The sequence below is a fragment of the Ranitomeya variabilis genome, chromosome 1 (assembly GCF_051348905.1).
Source record: "Ranitomeya variabilis isolate aRanVar5 chromosome 1, aRanVar5.hap1, whole genome shotgun sequence".
Classification (NCBI taxonomy): domain Eukaryota; kingdom Metazoa; phylum Chordata; class Amphibia; order Anura; family Dendrobatidae; genus Ranitomeya; species Ranitomeya variabilis.
In genome coordinates this window covers 791,646,674-791,672,613 of record NC_135232.1, presented here as the reverse complement: position 1 = coordinate 791,672,613, position 25,940 = coordinate 791,646,674, and the positions used below count along the sequence as shown (strand labels likewise).

General features: G+C 47.2%; 1 protein-coding gene across 1 annotated transcript in view; it reads left to right on the top strand.

Moving 5' to 3' along the window:
- Positions 1-214: 214 nt before the first annotated feature.
- Positions 215-25,940, top strand: part of YJU2 (YJU2 splicing factor homolog) — a 52,395-nt gene continuing 26,669 nt past the window's right edge. Inside the window, exons 1-6 of the mRNA XM_077273188.1 lie at positions 215-416; positions 2,711-2,811; positions 8,666-8,810; positions 9,722-9,856; positions 25,525-25,706; positions 25,781-25,901. Of these exons, the coding sequence (XP_077129303.1) occupies positions 393-416; positions 2,711-2,811; positions 8,666-8,810; positions 9,722-9,856; positions 25,525-25,706; positions 25,781-25,901 (708 nt within the window). The 5' untranslated portion in view covers positions 215-392. The remainder of the gene's footprint in view (positions 417-2,710; positions 2,812-8,665; positions 8,811-9,721; positions 9,857-25,524; positions 25,707-25,780; positions 25,902-25,940) is intronic.

Sequence of the window (25,940 nt, the reverse complement as noted above, 5' to 3'; positions counted from 1 at the left end):
CCCAGCGATTAGGAAGGTAACCCCCTACCCTATGGTAAGGGATCACTTCCAAACTTAATACCCTTTTAGAAAAAACAAGTCCTTATAGGACTACGCAGAAAAGCTTTAAAATAAGTTATGGTCTTAAAACAACTGAAAAAATAACAGCTGAAATGAAACTATTGTCTGGGCTGGTCGGTAAGGAGCTAATGAGCGCACTGAGGACACAGTGCACTGCAGCATAGCGAAGCTGGCGGAGTCTACAAGAAAATGGCCGCCGCGGTGCCAGTTATTGAAGACACAGTGATCGCTTGCTGGATTCATCACTTTCACCGCTGTTAAACCGGGGCCGTGAAGGCTGTGACGTCACTGACGTGTATTCCGTGCGACGAGGGGACGCCTGAGGACCGATAATGTCGGAGCGGAAAGTTCTCAATGTAAGTTTGTGGCCGGTCTGTACTGCGCAGCCGCCGGACACAGGCACAGACTGATGCGCCCTACCCCACATTAGTACAGACCATAGAGGGGCTCTATGGGTGCAGTGAGAGGGTCCTCATCACAGGGGCATGTCTCCGTGGAAATAAGGGTCTTGTGGTTCTGGAAGAAGCAGGGAAATGAGCAGCCCCCCATTGAGCCCCTCTACCTGCTTCATGTTGGTTATGGAGAAACTGTTCCCACAGTGGTATGGTTTCCACGGAGATTTCCTCAGGTGAAAATCTCCCACGTAGCGCCTGAGTGGGTCATTGACTGAGGCAAATCCTCAGCAGACCACCGGCAGCTGACATTTGGGGGTTACCACGGATTCCTGCATATACATGTCGGGGTTGCAGCAGCATCCGAATGATGCGCTAATTCATTAAGAATCGCACACTTAAAGGGAATGTCCAGTTACCACCTGTGTCCACCTTCCCTTGTCTAGTTCTGGGGTGTGCGGCACTGCATCCTTTAGGGGTGCCGGCCCACTTTATGTTTCAGTCTATACACGGTGTCACCTATTCACTAGTGGGAACTTTTATCCCTCTTAATAAAATCAGTGGCCCAACCACCACTCCATTTACTGTCCACGGGGCTGCTGGGAAAAGCCAAGCACAGCATTCAGTAGCCCCATAGGGAATGAATGGCGCAGCCGAAGAGCAAAAAAAACAACCCATGCAGGTCCAAGGAATGTGACGTAGGCCACAAATGGAAACCTGAAAGACCTAAAAAGAGAGAAACAAAAGCAAGACACTATCCCTCATGCACCAATTAGAAGGCAAAGTTCCCACGCAGCAGGTCCGACGTAGTCCAGCCCTTCCGAAGATGTGCGATTCCTCGTTCTAAGGCTACTTTTACACTAGCGTCGTGCACTGCATGTCTGATGTCTCCGCTTATAGTGGCTGCTGCTCAAAGCCTATGGAGCCTCAGAATGAGGAATCGCACGTCTTCGGAAGCAATTGAATAAGTTGGACCTGCATGGCCCCCTTTTTTTTTTTTTTTTTTAATTGGGGAATCCGGGAATGTTTTGGGTCATTTTTAAAGGAGAACATGTTTTTTTTTTTTTTCTTTTTACTTACTGGGTTAGTATTGGGGGTGTCAGAATTGGTGCATCTAATGTGATGTTCCACTTCTGGGGCGCCTGCGGGCTGCTATTGTTAGGCTCGGAAGGGCCCAACAACCAGGGATCTTCCCAGCCTGATAATTTAAGTCCCCAGCTGTCTGCTTTACCTTGGCAGGTTATCTAAAATAGGGGGACCCCATGTCTTTTCTTTACATTATTGATTAGGTTAAACCAGCCATTAGTGCCACATGAAAGACACTAATGGGTGCAAGTTGTGTGGTTTTTTTCACTTGCATTGGTGAGTCTCAGCTGTTTTACGCAGCATACTGCAATTTTTTTTCCTCAGCCTGATTCCAGCTGAGGAAAAACTCACAGATGAACACTGCCTCATTGAATAACATTAGTGGGAATGCAATATGGTGTATGTGTATATATATATATATATATATATATATATATATATATATATATATGTATATATATCATATTGCACTCGACGTATCTATACGCAGGTGTGAGCCAACCCTTACTTGTACTATCTGCCTAATGGATGAGTTATGGCACCTGTACAGACACGGCTTTTAAGAAAACGGCTGTATTTTTGGCATTTTTTTTGTGACAAAATTTCACGGTATCCATCTATTGGCCGTAAGTCAGTAGGGAAGTATGAATACTACAGTGAGTTACTACTTTGGTGTTTTTAAGGTCACCCATTCTTTTCAGAAGTCGACATGCCCTAGGTGTGCCATTTTTTTTTCTTCATATGTTTTACCAAAGGCTATTTGAGGACCGTATCTCCATCAATGGCTGAAACCAGTTTCAGGGCACTTTTGGGATGACCACCAGTCAAATACAGCAATCACATTTCACTTATTATTATGAAGTACTGGAGGTAATAGATGTAAGAGAACGGTCACCCATAATATGCCGACCAGCCATGTTGTGGCTAGCAGCCATCTTGGACAATGTCTACACAATTAGAGTTGAGTCTTTCCCCAGAATTAAGGTATAAAAGGACATCGGTAAGTATGGATGGAGGTCAGCAAGACCTACCTGTGTGCTTCAGCTATCTGGTCTTCTGTATCTGCTGCTTCATATGGGAATTGTCTGCAGTGTCTTCTCCAACGTTGTAAAGCTCTCAGGACCTTCTAACAATAGAAAATTACTACATTTTGCTTTTTTTTCCACTTTTAGAAATACTATCCACCAGATTTTGACCCATCTAAAATCCCTAAACTAAAGCTTCCAAAAGACCGTCAGTATGTGGTACGTCTGATGGCCCCGTTCAACATGAGGTAAGCCTTCATAAGGGTTGTCGTTTGTGGCCAGGTAAGAATGTAAGCTTTTCACCCACTACAGAGGGAAGGTTGCATCTGTAATTTGTCGTTTTCTTCTCTAGTGCTGCCCCTATTGCAGTTGTGCCCTGGCCCTTTGTCACTACCTAGTGTGATACACCCTAGAGGGCTCCATGATTGTATTGTCAATGTCTATTTCCTGCTAAATCTTATGTAAAGTAACACTAGGCATAAATTCTATGTACTGCCAAGTATACCCTCCTCAGGATATACCGTGGTCACAAGGATACATTCACATGGATTTGTTGATGAAATCTTTCACTGCAATTCTGATACATGGGGAAAATCTGCCCAAATTGGGCCGCTTTTGTTTGAAGAGTCTTGCTTTAATTGCCTGCGTCTCTTGCCACTGATTTTTAAAATGGTTATCCAGGACTTAAAGGAGCACAGGCATGGTTTTTTTATTAAATGTGTGTATATGCGTGTAGTGTGAGTGTATTATACTCGGCTTCCACATCTTCTCCGGGATCCAGCACCGTTCTGCTCTTCTTCTCGGTGACATCTCCACACTTCAGACTCTCCGGATCACTTTATGTGTGAGCCAGCAGTCTCTTTTACAGTGAAAGCCTATGGAGCCTCGTACTGACGTTCCATAGACACACTGTAAAAGTAATTTCTGTGTCGCTCAGGGTGCAGCGTGACCTGGAGAGTCTGCAGAGCGGTGACGTCACTGAGAAGAGAATAATGGCGCTGGATCCTGGAGAAGATGGTGGTAGCTGAGTATATTACAGTCGCACTACACTACATGCATATACACATTTAATGAAGAAAATATTCATGGGACTGCTCCTTTAAATATTAATGTAAATGAGCTATTCAGGACTATGGGCGGGACACAGATCTCCTTGAGAATCTGCCTTCAGGGCTTATTTTACACTAAAGGGGCATTACCAGTGCAATGTAAATGCTGCTCTCACTGCAGAGCTGTGAATGTGACAGCTGCACAGAATTTCTGACACGCTCGGGTCAGGAGAGCCAACAGCTGGTCTGAGTATTGGGGTCCTCGGGTGAGTAGTACAGCAGTCTAACGGACACATCCGCAGGCAGGGCCGGACTGGGACTAAAATTCAGCCCTGGCATTTGAAGTCACACAGGCCCACTTGTCACATGGTGACTGTATAATATCTTTGTACACCTGTAGGTTACAAGAAGTGAGGGGAGTGTAACACGACTATATAACATATAGTTACTGCTGTATCCAGCATTACAGCTCAGCCCCCATAGGATGTAATACAGCACAGCCCCCATAGAATGTAATACAGCCAGCCCCCATAGACTATAATACAGCACAGCCCCATAGAATGTAATGCTGCACAGCCCCCATAGAATGTAATGCAGCACAGCCCCCATAGAATGTAATGCAGCACAGCCCCCATAGAATGTAATGCAGCACAGCCCCATAGAATGTAGTACAGCCAGCCCCCATAGAATGTAATGCAGCACAGCCCCCATAGAATGTAATGCAGCACAGCCCCCATAGAATGTAATGCAGCCAGCCACCATAGAATGTAAAGCAGCCAGCCACCATACAATATAATGCAGCACAGCCCCCATAGAATGTAATGCAGCACAGCCCCCATAGAATGTAATGCAGCACAGCCCCCATAGAATGTAATGCAGCACAGCCCCCATAGAATGTAATGCAGCACAGCCCCCATAGAATGTAATGCAGCACAGCCCCATAGAATGTAATGCAGCACAGCCCCATAGAATGTAATGCAGCACAGCCCCCATAGAATATAATGCAGCACAGGCCCATAGAATGGAATGCAGCACAGGCCCATAGAATATAATGCAGCACAGGCCCATAGAATATAATGCAGCACAGGCCCATAGAATATAATGCAGCACAGGCCCATAGAATATAATGCAGCACAGGCCCATAGAATATAATGCAGCACAGGGCCATAGAATATAATGCAGCACAGGCCCATAGAATATAATGCAGCACAGGCCCATAGAATGGAATGCAGCACAGGCCCATAGAATGGAATGCAGCACAGCCTCATAGAATGGAATGCAGCACAGCCCCATAGAATATAATGCAGCACAGGCCCAAAGAATGGAATGCAGCACAGGCCCATAGAATGGAATGCAGCACAGCCTCATAGAATGGAATGCAGCACAGCCCCATAGAATATAATGCAGCACAGGCCCATAGAATATAACGCAGCACAGGCCCATAGAATGGAATGCAGCACAGGCCCATAGAATGGAATGCAGCACAGGCCCATAGAATGGAATGCAGCACAGGCCCATAGAATGGAATGCAGCACAGGCCCATAGAATGGAATGCAGCACAGGCCCATAGAATGGAATGCAGCACAGGCCCATAGAATGGAATGCAGCACAGGCCCATAGAATGGAATGCAGCACAGGCCCATAGAATGGAATGCAGCACAGGCCCATAGAATGGAATGCAGCACAGGCCCATAGAATGGAATGCAGCACAGGCCCATAGAATGGAATGCAGCACAGGCCCATAGAATGGAATGCAGCACAGGCCCATAGAATGGAATGCAGCACAGGCCCATAGAATGGAATGCAGCACAGGCCCATAGAATGGAATGCAGCACAGGCCCATAGAATGGAATGCAGCACAGGCCCATAGAATGGAATGCAGCACAGGCCCATAGAATGGAATGCAGCACAGGCCCATAGAATGGAATGCAGCACAGGCCCATAGAATGGAATGCAGCACAGGCCCATAGAATGGAATGCAGCACAGGCCCATAGAATGGAATGCAGCACAGGCCCATAGAATGGAATGCAGCCAGCCCCATAGAATATAATGCAGCAGAGGCCCATAGAATGGAATGCAGCCAGCCCCATAGAATATAATGCAGCACAGGCCCATAGAATGGAATGCAGCACAGCCCCATAGAATATAATGCAGCAGAGGCCCATAGAATGGAATGCAGCCAGCCCCATAGAATATAATGCAGCAGAGGCCCATAGAATGGAATGCAGCACAGCCCCATAGAATATAATGCAGCAGAGGCCCATAGAATGGAATGCAGTCAGCCCCATAGAATATAATGCAGCAGAGGCCCATAGAATGGAATGCAGCACAGCCCCATAGAATATAATGCAGCAGAGGCCCATAGAATGGAATGCAGCACAGCCCCATAGAATATAATGCAGCAGAGGCCCATAGAATGGAATGCAGCACAGCCCCATAGAATATAATGCAGCAGAGGCCCATAGAATGGAATGCAGCCAGCCCCATAGAATATAATGGAGCACAGGCCCATAGAATGGAATGCAGCACAGCCCCATAGAATATAATGCAGCAGAGGCCCATAGAATGGAATGCAGCACAGCCCCATAGAATATAATGCAGCAGAGGCCCATAGAATGGAATGCAGCCAGCCCCATAGAATATAATGCAGCAGAGGCCCATAGAATGGAATGCAGCACAGCCCCATAGAATATAATGCAGCAGAGGCCCATAGAATGGAATGCAGCCAGCCCCATAGAATATAATGCAGCACAGGCCCATAGAATGGAATGCAGCACAGCCCCCCCCCAATAGCTCCACAATCCAGTCATCACTCATTGATAAAAAAAAAACAAAAAACACTCTACTCACCTTTCCTCCTGCCCCGCGCTGCTCTGGCTCTGGTCTCAGCAGCTGCAGTCTGCCCGCCCGGTCACACAGCAGGTGCGCGATGATATGACGTCATCGCGCACCCGCAGTGTCAGCGGCAGGCAGAGCGGGGAATGATGGGAGAGGAAGCGTCAGCAGACGCTCTCTCCTCCATCATTGCATTCAACTGTACCGGCGTCTATGACGCCGGTATAGTTGAATACGGGGCCGGGAGTGCGCCGACAGCGGGGAGAGTGTGCCGACAGCGGCACACTCGAGCGGCCCACTACTGCCACCGGCCCTTCTGGCATTTGCCAGAACTGCCCGGTGGCCAGTCCGGCCCTGTCCGCAGGTTCCTCTCAGTGCACCAGCTGCCACCTTATAGGCAGACAATGGTGTTGCAGCAGAGCTGTGGGAGCTGCAGGTGCTAACGTGTTTGTAATGAGACACAGTTCAGTTCTGCTGTTCTGTGTTAGTTACATATCTCACACGGGTAACGCCTCCTTTTATTTATATAAGCTATGGAGGCAGATTCGCATGCCGATCAAATAACCTAAACAGGTCCTATAAATAATTAGGAATTAGAATACCAAACCATAGTATGCAAAAAAGAGAAACTCCCTTGAAAAGCAATATTTGATCTTAATTATATATTCCACTGGTGTGTGCACCAGACTTTGGTGTATTTCCTGCCTCTGGAGGGTCTTCCTAATAAGACATTTGAGCACTAGCACTGTCTGGGGTGGTGTGGCATCTATACCACAAAATTCCAGTATATAACCTTCATTATTTACTCTGTATTTAATGTGTAAATGTATTTCCATCTTTGCATTAGCTTTTGCTTGGGGGGGGGGGGGGGGGGTGTATTTAATTTTTTGACAGCTTTCAGCTGTTTACTCTTTTACCTCTTCTAGTTATGGGTTATTAATTTTTATTAATTGTGTTTTATTGTCTGTTAAATTATATTGAATAAAGATCAAATATTGTTCTTCAAGGGAGTTTCTCACTTTCGGATACTCTCATGCAGATCAGTGTCTGGCCCATTTACATAGAAGAAAAAAGTGGATATGTCTGCTATAAGATACTGGCTTACAGATATCAAGGCATCATGTTATTCCTCTTCCTAGGAGGGATGATCCTACTCACAGATTCCATTACAACGTAAAAACCCTGTCCGTACACACGTGAGACAGAGTGTAAAGGGACCCACGGCCTGGTTCACATGATGAGTATTCAGTGTGGTTGTTTTTCTTCCGTGTAATTTCATGCACAAAAAATGTAGCGTCTTACAGTTCTAGCAAAATGTTTGGGATTTCTATAAATCCTATGAGCTTTTTTTTTATGGTGCGTAAACTGATCTGCGATGCGATAATTTTTTTTTTATTATTGTTATATATGTCTGCAACATCTTAATTTCTCTTGCGTAAGTTATGCAATTTATTTCAGGATTTTCCCCATAGATTTGAATGATATGCAGAAAATCTGCAATTAAAAAACACGTACCGTATATGTTTTTAGTTGATGTCTGCAAAAAATGCATGTAATACGCAGATGACTTTATCAAGAAAGTTTTATCAAAGCCAGTTAGCAGGAAGTATCAAAAGCAAAGTATTTTTATCAAAAAGAGACAAAAAAGCAGAAAAACAAATGCAATAAAAACACGTGGAAAAAAAACAAACAGAAATTACCGTAACTAAATTATTTGATAGATGCAAAAATGCTGCGGAAAATCTGCCTCACCAAATGCTCATGGTGGGAACACAGCCTTAGTATGACTGGCACATTACCATGTGGTGTTTTTGTAACTCATAGTCCAGTCGGGCAATATGTCTCCTATGTTTACTAGCCTTGTAATGGCCGCTCCTACCTCAGGATGGGCTTTGTTGGCACAGTGTAGCCGTCTTTTACTAGCCACGTATTGTTATTCCATTAGCATTGCGTTCAGTACCAGCCTATATATGCAGGCGTAATGTCATGTCATGGACGATTGGGCAGCATTCAGGGAGAAGGGGTTGGAAGTGACACTTTACCCATTGGCTGGCTACATTGCCTCTGCCACGCTCCGTTACCCATGGTATTACAAAAGCTGTGCAGTCCTTATATATAGTGTGTGCTATATGTAGTTTTATTTCTGTGAACAGAACCCTGTACCCCAAGTCCCATTCCATGCTATGATTTGGAAATGAACACTTTTCTCTGTTCTAGGTGTAAAACATGTGGAGAGTACATATATAAAGGAAAAAAGTTTAATGCCAGAAAGGAAACCGTGCAAAATGAACAATACTTGGGACTCCCCATCTTCCGTTTCTATATCAAATGTACCCGATGCTTAGCTGAAATCACCTTTAAGGTATGGAAGACAGAAGAAAGCCATGTACACAGTCATTGTGCTGTATGATGCGAAAATAGCCTATATTGCTATAAACATGCACGGCCTTGCACGATGGTATCTGAAGGCGATGCCAGTATTGTAGATGTTCCATTGCTTGCCCCACTTGTAACTGCATTCCCAAAAACCGCGAAATGTGTCAGGCCGTACAGTTATAATGATCGGGTGCGGTAATTCTGCTCTGTGGGTACGTTGGCACTGGTTCAGAGAGGGTTACCAGCACTAATGAGGAACATTAGCTCAGTTACCCCCCAGAGTGCTGATAGACCCCTTTGACTCATTGACGCATTGCCCTGCCCCACTCTATGGGCATACAGTGCTATGTGCCATACGTTAAAAAAACAAAGTATACCTTTCTATATCCATTTTTTGGGGTGGAGGTAAAGGGGCACTGTATAGGAAATTGCCTCATGCTGCCCTGTTACACAGTCGGAAGCAGGCTACATTTCTATGGCTGCCACAGTCTGATCTGCTCTTCCACCTGCTCTAGTTGTCTCTTAAGACATGGATGAAGACGCAGGAGAGTGGCAATGGCAGTCCTGAGAGTGCTGCTGCTGCTCCTAAATGGTCCCTCTCAGCCGCTCATCGGCTGGGTGTCTCGCTGATCCGGTCACCTCCTGGCACCAACAGCAAAGGGGAGATCGGACTGGATCATTGACCCTGCCAAGTGCTGCTGGTTCCTACCATGGCGGGATCACCAATGTGGGGAGCTTTTAATAGTGTTTTTATCAGACCGTCTAGGGGCCCTTCTGATCGTCATCCCCCTTGAACTTGAGTTATCCAACTATTACACTGCAGTATGTTCTGATTTTGGTCTGGTTTTCATTATTTACTTGAAGTTGTAACTGTCCCACAACTTGTCGTTCTACTAGACAGATCCAGAAAATACAGACTATGCCATGGAGCATGGAGCTACACGAAACTTCCAAGCGGAAAAGCTAATTGAGGAGGAAGAGAAACGGTCTCAGAAAGAACGTGAAGACGAGGAGCTCAATAATCCCATGAAGGTACTAAAAAAGCTGCTATTGAGGTTAAGAGTCTAGTAGCAGAGACCAGAATAGGCCAGTAATAGCAGCTACTTAACTCCTTCATGACCGATGACATATGTTTACATCATCTGAGCCCGCATCTTTCCCTGCACTTTATGGCTGATTTAATCAGCCATCAAGTGCCTCTAAGGGTACTGTCACACAGTGCAATTTTGATCGCTACGACGGCACGATCCGTGACATCGCAGCGTCGTATGATTATCGCTCCAGCGTCGTAGACTGCGGTCACACGGTGCAATCACGGCGCTGGAGCGATGCCGAAGTCCCCGGGTAACCAGGGTAAACATCGGGTTACTAAGCGCAGGGCCGCGCTTAGTAACCCGATGTTTACCCTGGTTACCAGCGTAAACGTAAAAAAAACAAACAGTACATACTTACATTCCGGTGTCTGTCCCCCGGCGTTCTGCTTCTCTCCACTGTGTAAGCAGCAGAGCCGGAAAGCAGAGCGGTGACGTCACCGCGTCACCGCTGTGCTCGCTTTCCGGCCGGCAGGCGCTCACAGTGCAGAGAAGCTGAGACGCCGGAGGACAGACACCGGAATGTGAGTATGTACTGTTTGTTTTTTTTACGTTTACGCTGGTAACCAGGGTAAACATCGGGTTACTAAGCGCGGCCCTGCGCTTAGTTACCCGATGTTTACCCTGGTTACAAGCGAACACATCGCTGGATCGCTGTCACACACAACGATCCAGCGATGTCAGCGGGTGATCAAGCGACGAAAGAAAGTTCCTAACGATCTGCTACGACGTACGATTCTCAGCAGGGTCCCTGATCGCTGCTGCGTGTCAGACACTGCGATATCGTAACGATATCGCTAGAACGTCACGAATCGTACCGTCGTAGCGATCAAAATGGCACTGTGTGACAGTACCCTAACAGCCGCGGGCAGATCTGAGATCCACCCTCTGCTGTTAGCCAGGTTATTGCTGCTGTAAATCACTGACTGTGCGTTTTAAGTCCTGCTGACAGGAAGCACGTCATTGATCCTGCCTGTCATGTAACCGCAGGGTGCCAATGGGTTGTCATGACTGCCTGGGGTCTGTTGAATACCCTCAGTCCTGTCATCACGATACTCCTAAGAGATGATAATTTTTACTATACATAACAAAGGCAATCATACAATTGCAGCTCCAAGTCTCTTAAGGGGACTGTTAAACACAGTAAAAAGTTTTAAAAAAGTTTAAAAAACACAAGTTCAAATCACCCTTTAGCCCAATTAAAAATAAAACAACAAAAAAATATTTGGGATCGCTGTGTTCAGAAACACCCGATCTATTAAAATGTAAAATAAATTAATTCGATCTGTAAACTGTGTAAGGAGAAAAAAAAATCAAAATGCCAGAATTACGTTATTTTGGTCGCAGCAACGTTGCAATAAAATGCAATCAAAACATTGTACCTACACCAAAATGTTATCAATACGAATGTCAGCTCAGGGCGCAAAAAATAAACCATCACACAATCCCAGATTACAGGTCTCTGAAAATGGCAACAAAAACGAAAAAAAAAATTTTTTTTGGGGGGGTGGGTTTATTACCACTTAAATAACAAAAAAACTGTACATGTTTGGTACCTTCAAACTCGTATTGACATGGAGAATCTTAATGGCAGGTCAGATTTACCATGTATTGAACATGGTAAATAAACCTAAAAAGCCTTTATGGAATTGCATTTTTTTTTTGCAATTTCACCACACTTAGAATTTTTTTCCCATTTTCCAGTACACTATATGGTAAAATCAATGGTGTAATTCAAAAGTGCAACTCGCCCCACAAAAAACAAACCCTATGGCTGGAAAAATATAAAAGGTATGGCTCTTAAAGAAAGAGAGGAAAAAACGTAAAATCACACGGGGTAAAGATGTAAAAGGGGTATTCTCAAGTTTTAAAGCAATCCCCGATTGCTGGGTGTCTGACCACTGGGACGCCCACCGACCCCGGCAACTAGGGCTGTGAATATCCTGTGTGAATAGAGCAGAGGTAAATCTTGTGCACTGCTGCATTCGTTCTCATGGGAATGCCGAAGATCAGCAGAGCCCAGCATGATCAGTGCAGTATTCCAAAAAGTAAAAGTAAAATTAATTGAGACATCAGTAGGTTAAGTGTTTTTTAATATCCATATTGAATCAGGAGCCCATATAATGCTCCATACAGTTCATGATGGGCCCCATAAGATGCTTCATACAAAAATATGCCCCATATAATGCTGCCCAAAGGTTGATTATGGCCCCATAAGATGCTCTATAGAAAATGTGCCTCATATGATGCTGCATAAAGGTTGATTATGGCCCCATAAGATGCTCTATAGAAAATGTGCCTCATATGATGCTGCATAAAGGTTGATTATGGCCCCATAAGATGCTCCATAGAAACATTTGCCCCATATAATGCAGCATTAAGGTTGATTATGGCCCCATAAGATGCTCCATAGAAACATTTGCCCCATATGCTGCTGCTGCGATAAAAAAAACAAATAAAAAATGACATACTCACCTCTTGTCCTGAGCAGGCAGGGCCCCCGACACTTGCGATATTCACCTGTCCCCGTTCCACCGCTGCGCGCCGCTCTGTCTTCCGGCTCTCTGCAGTGACTGTTCAGGCAGAGGGCGGCACGCACACTAAACACGTCATCGCGCCCTCTGACCTGAACGTCACAGCCAGAGGGCGTGGAAGACACAGCGGAGCCCTGCGGTGGAACGGGGACAGGTGAATATCACAATGCTCACCCTCCCGGTGCGGTCCCTGCTTCTCTGATGTGATGGCGCCGGCAGATTGTTCCTGTGTTCAGCGGTCACATCTTACCGCTCATTAATGAATATGCGCTCCACCCCTGTGGGAGTGGAGTCGTGTCCATATTCATTACTGTAATGAGCGGTACCACGTGACCGCTGAACACAGGAAGAGCTGCGGGAGCCGGAGAAGCAGGGACATGCAGAGATTCGCTGGAGCAGGTGAGTGTGATGGACAGCTGAAACTCCCCCTCCCCCGCCGACCCCTGGGACAATGACTCAAGTATAAGCCGAGAGGAGCACTTTCAGCCTAAAAAAATGGGCTGAAAATCTCGGCTTATACTCGAGTATATACGGTATATATTTTTTTAAATCTAAGTGGCTTCAGTTGACATTGATGCAACTTATTACATCATTTGTATGATTCTAATGGTTGCTGCTATTAGTAATATTTTTATGTTTTTTAAATAGAAGATAAAGCGTCTATAAAAATACTATATTTCATAAATGAAGTTCTAATGTACAGGATTCATATAGCATATGTTTGGTTGCTTTCCTGTGACAATCAGACATCTGCTTCCAGGTTTTCGTCCGGTAAAAGTAGACTAATTTTCTCCCGTGTCATCCTCTTGATTCTCTTGTGCATGGTTTTTCCTTCAGTTTTGAAAAACCTGAGAAAGGTAAATTATCTTAACTTTTTCTCCCACTGTTGCTTACCATTTTTTTTTTTAAAAGATGTATGTCATATGACAGTCTCCTAATGGATAAGACCACACAAACTTGTGATACTTTGCTTGTCCTAAAAGTTTGTTTTTTCCCCCTTTGAGATTTCAGAACTACCTTACAAAGTCCTGCGGTCTGTGAGCTTCCATATCTGTGGCTGTCCCATAGTAGTTTCATATGTCTGACTGTATTGACTGCTAATACTAGAAGAGAATTTGATAAAATATCATAAATCAGTGTCCAATTACAGATGGCGATTTGTTTGTGCAGATAAATAAAAACACTCATTACAAACGTTGGCTTATGCTCTGACATCTGATGTATCTAAAATATAACGCTGGGAGCGTCACTCTGTCCGAAGCCTTTATAGACTGCGCAAGCGCCGGCGCAGTCTGGACCCCACAGAGTGACGCTCCCAGGAGATCGCGGTATGCGTAAGCGCTGAACGCACACCGCGATCTCCAACGGAGAAGCAGGGACGAGCCAGGAGGGTGAGTATGCAATACTTATTTGTCCCGTTCCACCGACGCGATTCCGGGCCATGAATGTCCCCCTGCTCCCGGAATCGGCGCCTGCGCAGTCCGCGCTTTCCGGCGCCATTTTCTTGAAGACACACTGTGTGTCTTCAAGAAAATGGCGCCGGAAAGCGCGAACGCCTGTGACGTTCAGTTCAGGTAAATATAGCAAGTGCCGGGGGCCTGAGCTAGCGGCGACTCCGGCACCTGACCCCCACAGCGCGCCGGTGTCCCCGCCTGCTCAGGCCCCCAGCACAGCCGCCCGCACTCTCAGCACCACCACGCACAGCCGCCCGCACTCACCACCGCCACGCACAGCCGCCCGCACTCACCACCGCCACGCACAGCCGCCCGCACTCACCACCGCCACGCACAGCCGCCCGCACTCAGCACCGCCACGCACAGCCGCCCGCACTCAGCACCGCCACGCACAGCCGCCCGCACTCAGCACCGCCACGCACAGCCGCCCGCACTCAGCACCGCCACGCACAGCCGCCCGCACTCAGCACCGCCACGCACAGCCGCCCGCACTCAGCACCGCCACGCACAGCCGCCCGCACTCAGCACCGCCACGCACAGCCGCCCGCACTCAGCACCGCCACGCACAGCCGCCCGCACTCAGCACCGCCACGCACAGCCGCCCGCACTCAGCACCGCCACGCACAGCCGCCCGCACTCAGCACCGCCACGCACAGCCGCCCGCACTCAGCACCGCCACGCACAGCCGCCCGCACTCAGCACCGCCACGCACAGCCGCCCGCACTCAGCACCGCCACGCACAGCCGCCCGCACTCAGCACAGCCGCCCGCACTCAGCACCGCCACGCACAGCCGCCCGCACTCAGCACCGCCACGCACAGCCGCCCGCACTCACCACCGCCACGCACAGCCGCTCGCACTCACCACCGCCACGCACAGCCGCCCGCACTCACCACCGCCACGCACAGCCGCCCACACTCACCACCGCCACGCACAGCCGCCCGTACTCACCACCGCCACGCACAGCCGCCCGCACTCGGCACAGCCGCCCGCACTCGGCACAGCCGCCCGCACTCGGCACAGCCACGCACAGCCGCCCGCACTCAGCACAGCCGCCCACACTCAGCACAGCCACGCACAGCCGCCCGCACTCAGCACAGCCACGCACAGCCGCCCGCACTCAGCACAGCCGCCCGCACTCAGCACAGCCGCACTCGGGCAGTAGAGCCGGAGAGAGAAAGATGGGAGCAACATATGGCAGAATGGAAACAGGAACAGGCAGAATGGGTGCAGCACATTACAACAGAATGGGGGCACAGGATGGGAGCAGCACATGACAGAATGGGGGCACAAGATGCGAGCAGCACATGACAGAATGATTGCGCACGATGGGAGCAGCACATGACAGGATGGGGGTGCAGGATGGGAGCACATGACAGGATGGGGCGCAGGATGGGAGCAGCACATGACAGAATGTGGGCACAGGATGGGAGCATCACATGACAGAATGGGGGCACAGGATGGGAGCAGCACATGACAGAATGGGGGCACACACATGACAGGATGGGGGTGTAGGATGGAGCAGCATATGACAGGATGGGGGCGCAGGATGGGAGCACATGACAGGATGGGGATGCAGGATGGAGCAGCACATGACAGGATGGAGGCGCAGGATGGGAGCACATGACAGGATGGGGATGCAGGATGGAGCGAGCAGCACATGACAGGATGGGGGCGCAGGATGGGAGCACATGACAGGATGGGGATGCAGGATGGAGCAGCACATGACAGGATGGGGATGCAGGATGAAGCAGCACATGACAGGATGGGAGAGCAAGATGAGAGCAGCACATACCAGGATGGAGGCCATATACCAATATAAATGCTCGCCACCCGGGCGTAGAACGGGTTCAATAGCTAGTGCAGTTATAAGTGTACAGGACCGATTGCTGCCCAAAATACTGTGTATACTCGAGTATAAGCTGAGATTTTCAGCCCAAATTTTGGGGCTGAAAGTGCCTCTCTCGGCTTATACTCGAGTCATGATCGGCGGTGGGGTCGGCGGGTGAGGGGGAGAGAGGTCTGTCATATACTCACCTAGTCCTGGCGCTCCCCCTGCCCGTCCCACGGTCTTCGGTGCCGCAGCTCGTCCCCTGTTCAGCGGTCACGTGGGACCGCTCATTAAAGTTATGAATATGGACTCCACTCCCATAGGGATGGAGCCGCATATTCATTCCTCTAATCAGCGGTAACGGTGACCACTGACAGAGGAAGAGGTTGCGGCACCCGGAGACCAGCTGTCCGGGATAAGGAGCCAGGGACGCCGGGAGCAGGTAAGTATGTCATAGTTACCCGTCCACGTTCCACCCGCCGGGCGCCGCTTTGTCTTCCCGTCCTCTTGCTCTGACTGTTCAGGTCAGAGGGCGCGATGACGTACTAATCTGCGCGCCGCCCTCTGCCTGAACAGTCAGTGCGGAGAGACGCTGAGACGGGACGCTGAGGAGCTGCGGGCAGCAAGAGAGGTGAGTATGTCATTTTTTTTTTTATTGCAGCAGCAGCATTATATATTGCACAGCTTTATAAGGAGCATCTATGGGGCAATAATGAACGGTGCAGAGCATTATATATTGCACAGATTTCTGTGGAGCATCTATGGGGCCATACTGAACGGTGCAGAGCATTATATATGGCACAGCTTTCTGTGGAGCATCTATGGGGCCATACTGAACGGTGCAGAGCATTATATATGGCACAGCTATATATGGATCATCTATGGGACCATAATGAACGGTGCAGAGCATTATATATATGGCACAGCTTTATGTGGAGCATCTATGGGGCCATAATGAATGGTATGGAGCATCTATTTTTATTTTTGAAATTCACCGGTAGCTGCTGCATTTTCCACCCTAGGCTTATACTCGAGTCACTAAGTTTTCCCAGTTTTTTGTGGCAAAATTATGGGGGTCGGCTTATACTCGGGTCGGCTTATGCTCGAGTATATACGGTACGTACAAATGACCACAGGTGGCTGTCACAGTGTGTGCAGAGCCAGCTGTCTTACTGTGCCAGGGAGTGATTCTAGCGAGTGGTGACTAACCCCCCACTACTGCAGGAAGCCGACTAATCTGGGCTTACACACTACTTACCTACTATATATGCAGGGGAATGGCACTCAGAGAGGACACCGGTTCCATTTCAGTAATCCAATAACAATCACTAGCGTATTAGCAGTGCTGCGTATTAGTATGAAGAATCCAATAGCGTTAATTCTAAGGCCGTGCGCAGACAGTGATCACCCTTTATTTGCCGGATATTATTGTTTGATTCACGGACAGCTGTTTGCTATTCATGTGTGGCCAAGTGCTGCTCCTGCTGCTGTTTATTTAATTACCATATAATTGAGATTATTCTATAAGACACACCTAAAAATATACAGTACGGAGCAAAAGTTTGGACACACCATCTCATTTAAAGATTTTTCTGTATTTTCATGACTATGAAAATTGTAAATTCACACTGAAGGCATCAAAACTATGAATTAACACATGTGGAATTATACAGTCATGGCCAAAAGTATTCACACCCCTGCAATTCTGTCAGATAATACTCAGTTTCTTCCTGAAAATGATTGCAAACACAAATTCTTTGGTATTATCTTCATTTAATTTGTCTTAAATGAAAAAACACAAAAGAGAATGAAGCAAAAAGCAAAACATTGATCATTTCAGACAAAACTCCCAAAATTGGCCAGACAAAAGTATTGGCACCCTCAGCCTAATACTTGGTTGCACAGCCTTTAGCCAAAATAACTGCGACCAACCGCTTCCGGTAACCATCAATGAGTTTCTTACAATACTCTGCTGGAATTTTAGACCATTCTTCTTTGGCAAACTGCTCCAGGTCCCTGATATTTGAAGGGTGCCTTCTCCAAACTGCCATTTTTAGATCTCTCCACAGGTGTTCTATGGGATTCAGGTCTGGACTCATTGCTGGCCACCTTAGAAGTCTCCAGTGCTTTCTCTCAAACCATTTTCTAGTGCTTTTTGAAGTGTGTTTTGGGTCATTGTCCTGCTGGAAGACCCATGACCTCTGAGGGAGAAACAACTTTCTCACACTGGGCCCTACATTATGCTGCAAAATTTGTTGGTAGTCTTCAGACTTCATAATGCCATGCACACGGTCAAGCAGTCCAGTGCCAGAGGCAGCAAACAACCCCAAAACATCAGGGAACCTCCGCCATGTTTGACTGTAGGGACCGTTTTCTTTTCTTTGAATGCCTCTTTTTTTCTCCTGTAAACTCAATGTTGATGCCTTTGCCCCAAAAGCTCTACTTTTGTCTCATCTGACCAGAGAACATTCTTCCAAAACGTTTTAGGCTTTTTCAGGTAAGTTGTGGCAAACTCCAGCCTGGCTTTTTCATGTCTCGGGGTAAGAAGTGGGGTCTTCCTAGGTCTCCTACCATACAGTCCCTTTTCATTCAGACGCCGACGGATAGTACGGGTTGACACTGTTGTACTCTCGGACTGCAGGGCAGCTTGAACTTGTTTGGATGTTAGTCGAGGTTCTTTATCCAACATCCGCACAATCTTGCGTTGAAATCTCTTGTCAATTTTTCTTTTCCGTCCACATCTAGGGAGGTTAGCCACAGTGCCATGGGCTTTAAACTTCTTGATGACACTGCGCACGGTAGACACAGGAACATTCAGGTCTTTGGAGATGGACTTGTAGCCTTGAGATTGCTCATGCTTCCTCACAATTTGGCTTCTCAAGTCCTCAGACAGTTCTTTGGTCTTCTTTCTTTTCTCCATGCTCAATGTGGTACACACAAGGACACAGGACAGGTTGAGTCAACTTTAATCCATGTCAACTGGCTGCAAGTGTGATTTAGTTATTGCCAACACCTGTTAGGTGCCACAGGTAAGTTACAGGTGCTGTTAATTACACAAATAAGAGAAGCATCACATGATTTTTCGAACAGTGCCAATACTTTTGTCCACCCCCTTTTTTATGTTTGGTGTGGAATTATATCCAATTTGGCTTTAGGACAATTCTTTTTGTGTTTTTTCATTTAAGACAAATTAAATGAAGATAATAATACCAAAGAATTTGTGTTTGCAATCATTTTCAGGAAGAAACTGAGTATTATCTGACAGAATTGCAGGGGTGTGAATACTTTTGACCATGACTGTATACTTAACAAAAAAGTGTGAAACAACTGAAATTATGTCTTATAGTCTAGGTTCTTCAAAGTAGCCACCTTTTGCTTTGATGACTGCTTTGCACACTCTTGGCATTCTCTTGATGACGAGCTTCAAGAGGTAGTCGCCGGAAATGGTTTTCCAACAATCTTGAAGGAGTTCCCAGAGATGCTTAGCACTTGTTGGCCCTTTTGCCTTCACTCTGCGGTCCAATTCACCCCAAACCATCTCGATTGGGTTCAGGTCTGGTCACTGTGGAGGTCAGGTCCTCTGGGTAGCACCCCATCACTCTCCTTCTTGGTCAAATAGCCCTTACACAGCCTGGAGGTGTGTTTGGGGTCATTGTCCTGTCGAAAAATAAATGATGGTACAACTAAACACAAACCGGATGGAATAGCATGCCGCTGCAAGATGTTGTGGTAGCCATGCTGGTTCAGTATGCCTTCAATTTTGAATAAATCCCCAACAGTGTCACCAGCAAAGCACCCCCACACCATCACACCTCCTCCTCCATGCTTCACGGTGGGAACCAGGCATGTAGAGTCCATCCATTCACCTTTTCTGCGTCGCACAAAGACACGGTGATTGGAACCAAAAATCTCAAATTTTGACTCATCAGACGAAAGCACAGATTTCTACTGGTCTAATGTCCATTCCTTGTGTTTTTTAGCTTAAACAAGTCTCTCTGCTTGTTGCCTGTCCTTAGCAGTGGTTTCCTAGCAGCTATTTTACCATGAAGGCCTGCTGCACAAAGTCCCCTCTTAACAGTTGTTGTAGGGATGTCTGCTGCTAGAACTCTGTGTGGCATTGACCTGGTCTCTAATCTGAGCTGCTGTTAACCTGCGATTTCTGAAGCTGGTGACTCGGATAAACTTATCCTTAGAAGCAGAGGTGACTCTTGGTCTTCCTTTCCTGGGGCGGTCCTCATGTGAGTCAGTTTCTTTGTAGCGCTTGATGGTTTTTGCAACTGCATTTGGGGACACTTTCAAAGTTTTCCCAAATTTTTGGACTGACTGACCTTCATTTCTTAAAGTAATGATGGCCACTCGTTTTTCTTTACTTAGCTGCTTTTTTCTTGCAATAATACAAATTCTAACAGTCTGTTCAGTAGGACTATCAGCTGTGTATCCACCAGACTTCTGCACAACACAACTGATGGTCCCAACCCCATTTATAACACAAGAAATCCCACTTATTAAACCTACAATGTAGGAGAGCGTGGTCAAATTCTGCGCTGCTGAATCATGTAGTCCAAAAGTATTATTAAAAGTGGTCTTTATTCAACGCGTTTCTGAGTTTCAAAGAATTCCTTCAACACAGATACCCCACAAAAGTATATCAAGTGTGACTCCATCCCATAACACATAAATAGGGGATGAGTATAAGTACCAGGCTTACCAATATCGGGGGCGAGGTGGGAAGACAGCCGGAGAGTGGACCCCAACGCGTGTTTCGCGGCAGCGCCGTACCGCGTTCTCAAGGGGATCCTAGCCCTGGTCATTGTGTATGGGACCAGGGCTAGGTCTACTTAGACCATTGCTTAATAGCATCTGATTATATTAGATCATGGGGGTTTTTGTTTGATGCTTTCCTTTGTGGGGGCATCATTTGTGTGGGGGGGTGGTTTCTTCAGCATTTCTTGGCATCTTCGTGCATGTTATTGTATAATGTTAATGAATTTCACTTTTTATTATGGACTATGAAATAAACTTTGATATTTATTCTTCATCAATGCTCCGTATTTTCTCCTTTTTCATATGATGTTTTTGGAGCTGATTTAGTGAGTCTGAGAGTGGGTGCTACTATTCGCCACACTCCCTATCTCACAATATGTATTTGGGGTTTCTGTTAACAATAAGCCCTGCTGCACAGACAGTATATATACATCGCTCTCCAGCACAGTAGGCACAATAAGCCCTGCTGCACAGACAGTATATATACATCGCTCTCCAGCACAGTAGGCACAATAAGCCCTGCTGCACAGACAGTATATATACATCGCTCTCCAGCACAGTAGGCACAATAAGCCCTGCTGCACAGACAGTATATATACATCGCTCTCCAGCACAGTAGGCACAATAAGCCCTGCTGCACAGACAGTATATATACACCACTCCAGCACAGTAGGCACAATAAGCCCTGCTGCACAGACAGTATATATACACCACTCCAGCACAGTAGGCACAATAAGCCCTGCTGCACAGACAGTATATACACACCACTCTCCAGCACAGTAGGCACAATAAGCCCTGCTGCACAGACAGTATATATACACCGCGCTCCAGCACAGTAGGCACAATAAGCCCTGCTGCACAGACAGTATATATACACCGCACTCCAGCACAGTAGGCACAATAAGCCCTGCTGCACAGACAGTATATATACACCGCGCTCCAGCACAGTAGGCACAATAAGCCCTGCTGCACAGACAGTATATATACACCACTCCCGGCACAGTAGGCACAATAAGCCCTGCTGCACAGACAGTATATATACACCACTCCCGGCACAGTATGCACAATAAGCCCTGCTGCACAGACAGTATATATACACCACTCCGGCACAGTAGGCACAATAAGCCCTGCTGCACAGACAGTATATATACACCGCTCTCCAGCACAGTAGGCACAATAAGCCCTGCTGCACAGACAGTATATATACACCACTCCCGGCACAGTAGGCACAATAAGCCCTGCTGCACAGACAGTGTATATATACACCACTCCGGCACAGTAGGCACAATAAGCCCTGCTGCACAGACAGTATATATACACCGCGCTCCAGCACAGTAGGCACAATAAGCCCTGCTGCACAGACAGTATATATATACACCACTCTCCGGCACAGTTGGCACAATAAGCCCTGCTGCACAGACAGTATATATACACCGCTCTCCAGCACAGTAGGCACAATAAGCCCTGCTGCACAGACAGTATATATACATCGCTCTCCAGCACAGTAGGCACAATAAGCCCTGCTGCACAGACAGTATATATACACCGCTCTCCAGCACAGTAGGCACAATAAGCCCTGCTGCACAGACAGTATATATACACCGCTCTCCAGCACAGTAGGCACAATAAGCCCTGCTGCACAGACAGTATATATACACCACTCTCCGGCACAGTAGGCACAATAAGCCCTGCTGCACAGACAGTATATATACACCACTCTCCTGCACAGTTGGCACAATAAGCCCTGCTGCACAGACAGTATATATACACCGCTCTCCAGCACAGTAGGCACAATAAGCCCTGCTGCACAGACAGTATATATACATCGCTCTCCAGCACAGTTGGCACAATAAGCCCTGCTGCACAGACAGTATATATACACCACTCTCCTGCACAGTTGGCACAATAAGCCCTGCTGCACAGACAGTATATATACACCGCTCTCCTGCACAGTAGGCACAATAAGCCCTGCTGTACAGACAGTATATATACATCGCTCTCCAGCACAGTAGGCACAATAAGCCCTGCTGCACAGACAGTATATATACACTGCTCTCCGGCACAGTAGGCACAATAAGCCCTGCTGCACAGACAGTATATATACACCGCTCTCCGGCACAGTAGGCACAATAAGCCCTGCTGCACAGACAGTATATATACACTACTCTCCTGCACAGTAGGCACAATAAGCCCTGCTGCACAGACAGTATATATACACCACTCTCCTGCACAGTAGGCACAATAAGCCCTGCTGCACAGACAGTATATATACACCGCTCTCCTGCACAGTAGGCACAATAAGCCCTGCTGCACAGACAGTATATATACACCACTCCGGCACAGTAGGCACAATAAGCCCTGCTGCACAGACAGTATATATACACCACTCCGGCACAGTAGGCACAATAAGCCCTGCTGCACAGACAGTATATATACACCGCCCTCCGGCACAGTAGGCACAATAAGCCCTGCTGCACAGACAGTATATATACACTGCTCTCCAGCACAGTAGGCACAATAAGCCCTGCTGCACAGACAGTATATATACACTGCTCTCCGGCACAGTAGGCACAATAAGCCCTGCTGCACAGACAGTATATATACACCGCTCTCCGGCACAGTAGGCACAATAAGCCCTGCTGCACAGACAGTATATATACACTACTCTCCTGCACAGTAGGCACAATAAGCCCTGCTGCACAGACAGTATATATACACCACTCTCCTGCACAGTAGGCACAATAAGCCCTGCTGCACAGACAGTATATATACACCACTCCGGCACAGTAGGCACAATAAGCCCTGCTGCACAGACAGTATATATACACCACTCCGGCACAGTAGGCACAATAAGCCCTGCTGCGCAGACAGTATATATACACCGCTCTCCAGCACAGTAGGCACAATAAGCCCTGCTGCACAGACAGTATATATACACCGCTCTCCAGCACAGTTGGCACAATAAGCCCTGCTGCACAGACAGTATATATACACCGCTCTCCTGCACAGTAGGCACAATAAGCCCTGCTGCACAGACAGTATATATATACACCACTCTCCGGCACAGTTGGCACAATAAGCCCTGCTGCACAGACAGTATATATATACACCACTCTCCGGCACAGTAGGCACAATAAGCCCTGCTGCACAGACAGTATATATACACTGCTCTCCAGCACAGTTGGCACAATAAGCCCTGCTGCACAGACAGTATATATACACCGCTCTCCTGCACAGTAGGCACAATAAGCCCTGCTGCACAGACAGTATATATATACACCACTCTCCGGCACAGTTGGCACAATAAGCCCTGCTGCACAGACAGTATATATATATACACCACTCTCCGGCACAGTAGGCACAATAAGCCCTGCTGCACAGACAGTATATATACACTGCTCTCCAGCACAGTTGGCACAATAAGCCCTGCTGCACAGACAGTATATATACACCGCTCTCCAGCACAGTTGGCACAATAAGCCCTGCTGCACAGACAGTATATATACACCGCTCTCCAGCACAGTTGGCACAATAAGCCCTGCTGCACAGACAGTATATATACACTGCTCTCCAGCACAGTTGGCACAATAAGCCCTGCTGCACAGACAGTATATATACACCGCTCTCCAGCACAGTAGGCACAATAAGCCCTGCTGCACAGACAGTATATATACACCGCTCTCCAGCACAGTTGGCACAATAAGCCCTGCTGCACAGACAGTATATATACACTGCTCTCCAGCACAGTTGGCACAATAAGCCCTGCTGCACAGACAGTATATATACACCGCTCTCCAGCACAGTTGGCACAATAAGCCCTGCTGCACAGACAGTATATATACACCGCTCTCCAGCACAGTTGGCACAATAAGCCCTGCTGCACAGACAGTATATATACACCGCTCTCCAGCACAGTAGGCACAATAAGCCCTGCTGTACAGACAGTATATATACATCGCTCTCCTGCACAGTTGGCACAATAAGCCCTGCTGCACAGACAGTATATATGCACCACTCTCCAGCACAGTAGGCACAATAAGCCCTGCTGCACAGACAGTATATATACACCGCTCTCCAGCACAGTAGGCACAATAAGCCCTGCTGCACAGACAGTATATATACACCACTCTCCAGCACAGTAGGCACAATAAGCCCTGCTGCACAGACAGTATATATACACCGCTCTCCAGCACAGTAGGCACAATAAGCCCTGCTGCACAGACAGTATATATACACCGCTCTCCAGCATAGTTGGCACAATAACCCCTGCTGCACAGACAGTATATATACACCGCTCTCCAGCATAGTTGGCACAATAACCCCTGCTGCACAGACAGTATATATACACCGCTCTCCAGCACAGTAGGCACAATAAGCCCTGCTGCACAGACAGTATATATACACCACTCTCCGGCACAGTAGGCACAATAAGCCCTGCTGCACAGACAGTATATATACACCACTCTCCGGCACAGTTGGCACAATAAGCCCTGCTGCACAGACAGTATATATACATCGCTCTCCAGCACAGTTGGCACAATAAGCCCTGCTGCACAGACAGTATATATACACCACTCTCCAGCACAGTTGGCACAATAAGCCCTGCTGCACAGACAGTATATATACACCGCTCTCCAGCACAGTTGGCACAATAAGCCCTGCTGCACAGACAGTGTATATACACCACTCCAGCACAGTTGGCACAATAAGCCCTGCTGCACAGACAGTATATATACACCGCTCTCCAGCACAGTTGGCACAATAAGCCCTGCTGCACAGACAGTATATATACACACCGCTCTCCAGCACAAACGACACTGCTCATTACATAGTAAATTTACACACACTGCTATGCTGCTTACCCATGTAGACACACACTGCTCTGCAGCATATATACATACATCTCTCTGCTATAGGCAGCTTACATCCATTGTAATCATGTTTAGTACCAGGTGTAAAGTCTTCTTCTTATTTCCCATACTTTGCAATTGCCTCAAGAACATGTTAAAGTATACCAACTTTTTTAGGTTCTTGAAAATAGGACAAAGGACTCTAAAATGGAAATGGATATCTTGGAGAATTTACAAGAATTGAAGGAGCTGAACCAGCGTCAGGCCAATGTGGATTTTGAGTCTATGCTAGGGGTCTACAGAGAAACGGAAGAAGAAATGAGGAAGAGAGAGGAGGAGGAAGATGAGAATCAGATTCGGTACTTGACGCTACATTTAGTGTGACTGTGTGTTCATTCAGAACTGTGTTATGATATAACATTTTAATCCCTAGGGAAATGTTGGCTGAGGCGCAAAAGAGGCGACAAGTCTCAGACTCTGACTCAGAAGAAGAAATGACCCCTGACATGCCTAGGGGGGCCATGGGCATGAAACCAACTGATGTCCTGACTAAGGTGACTAACAGAATTGTAATACTGCATGTCTTTTCCTTT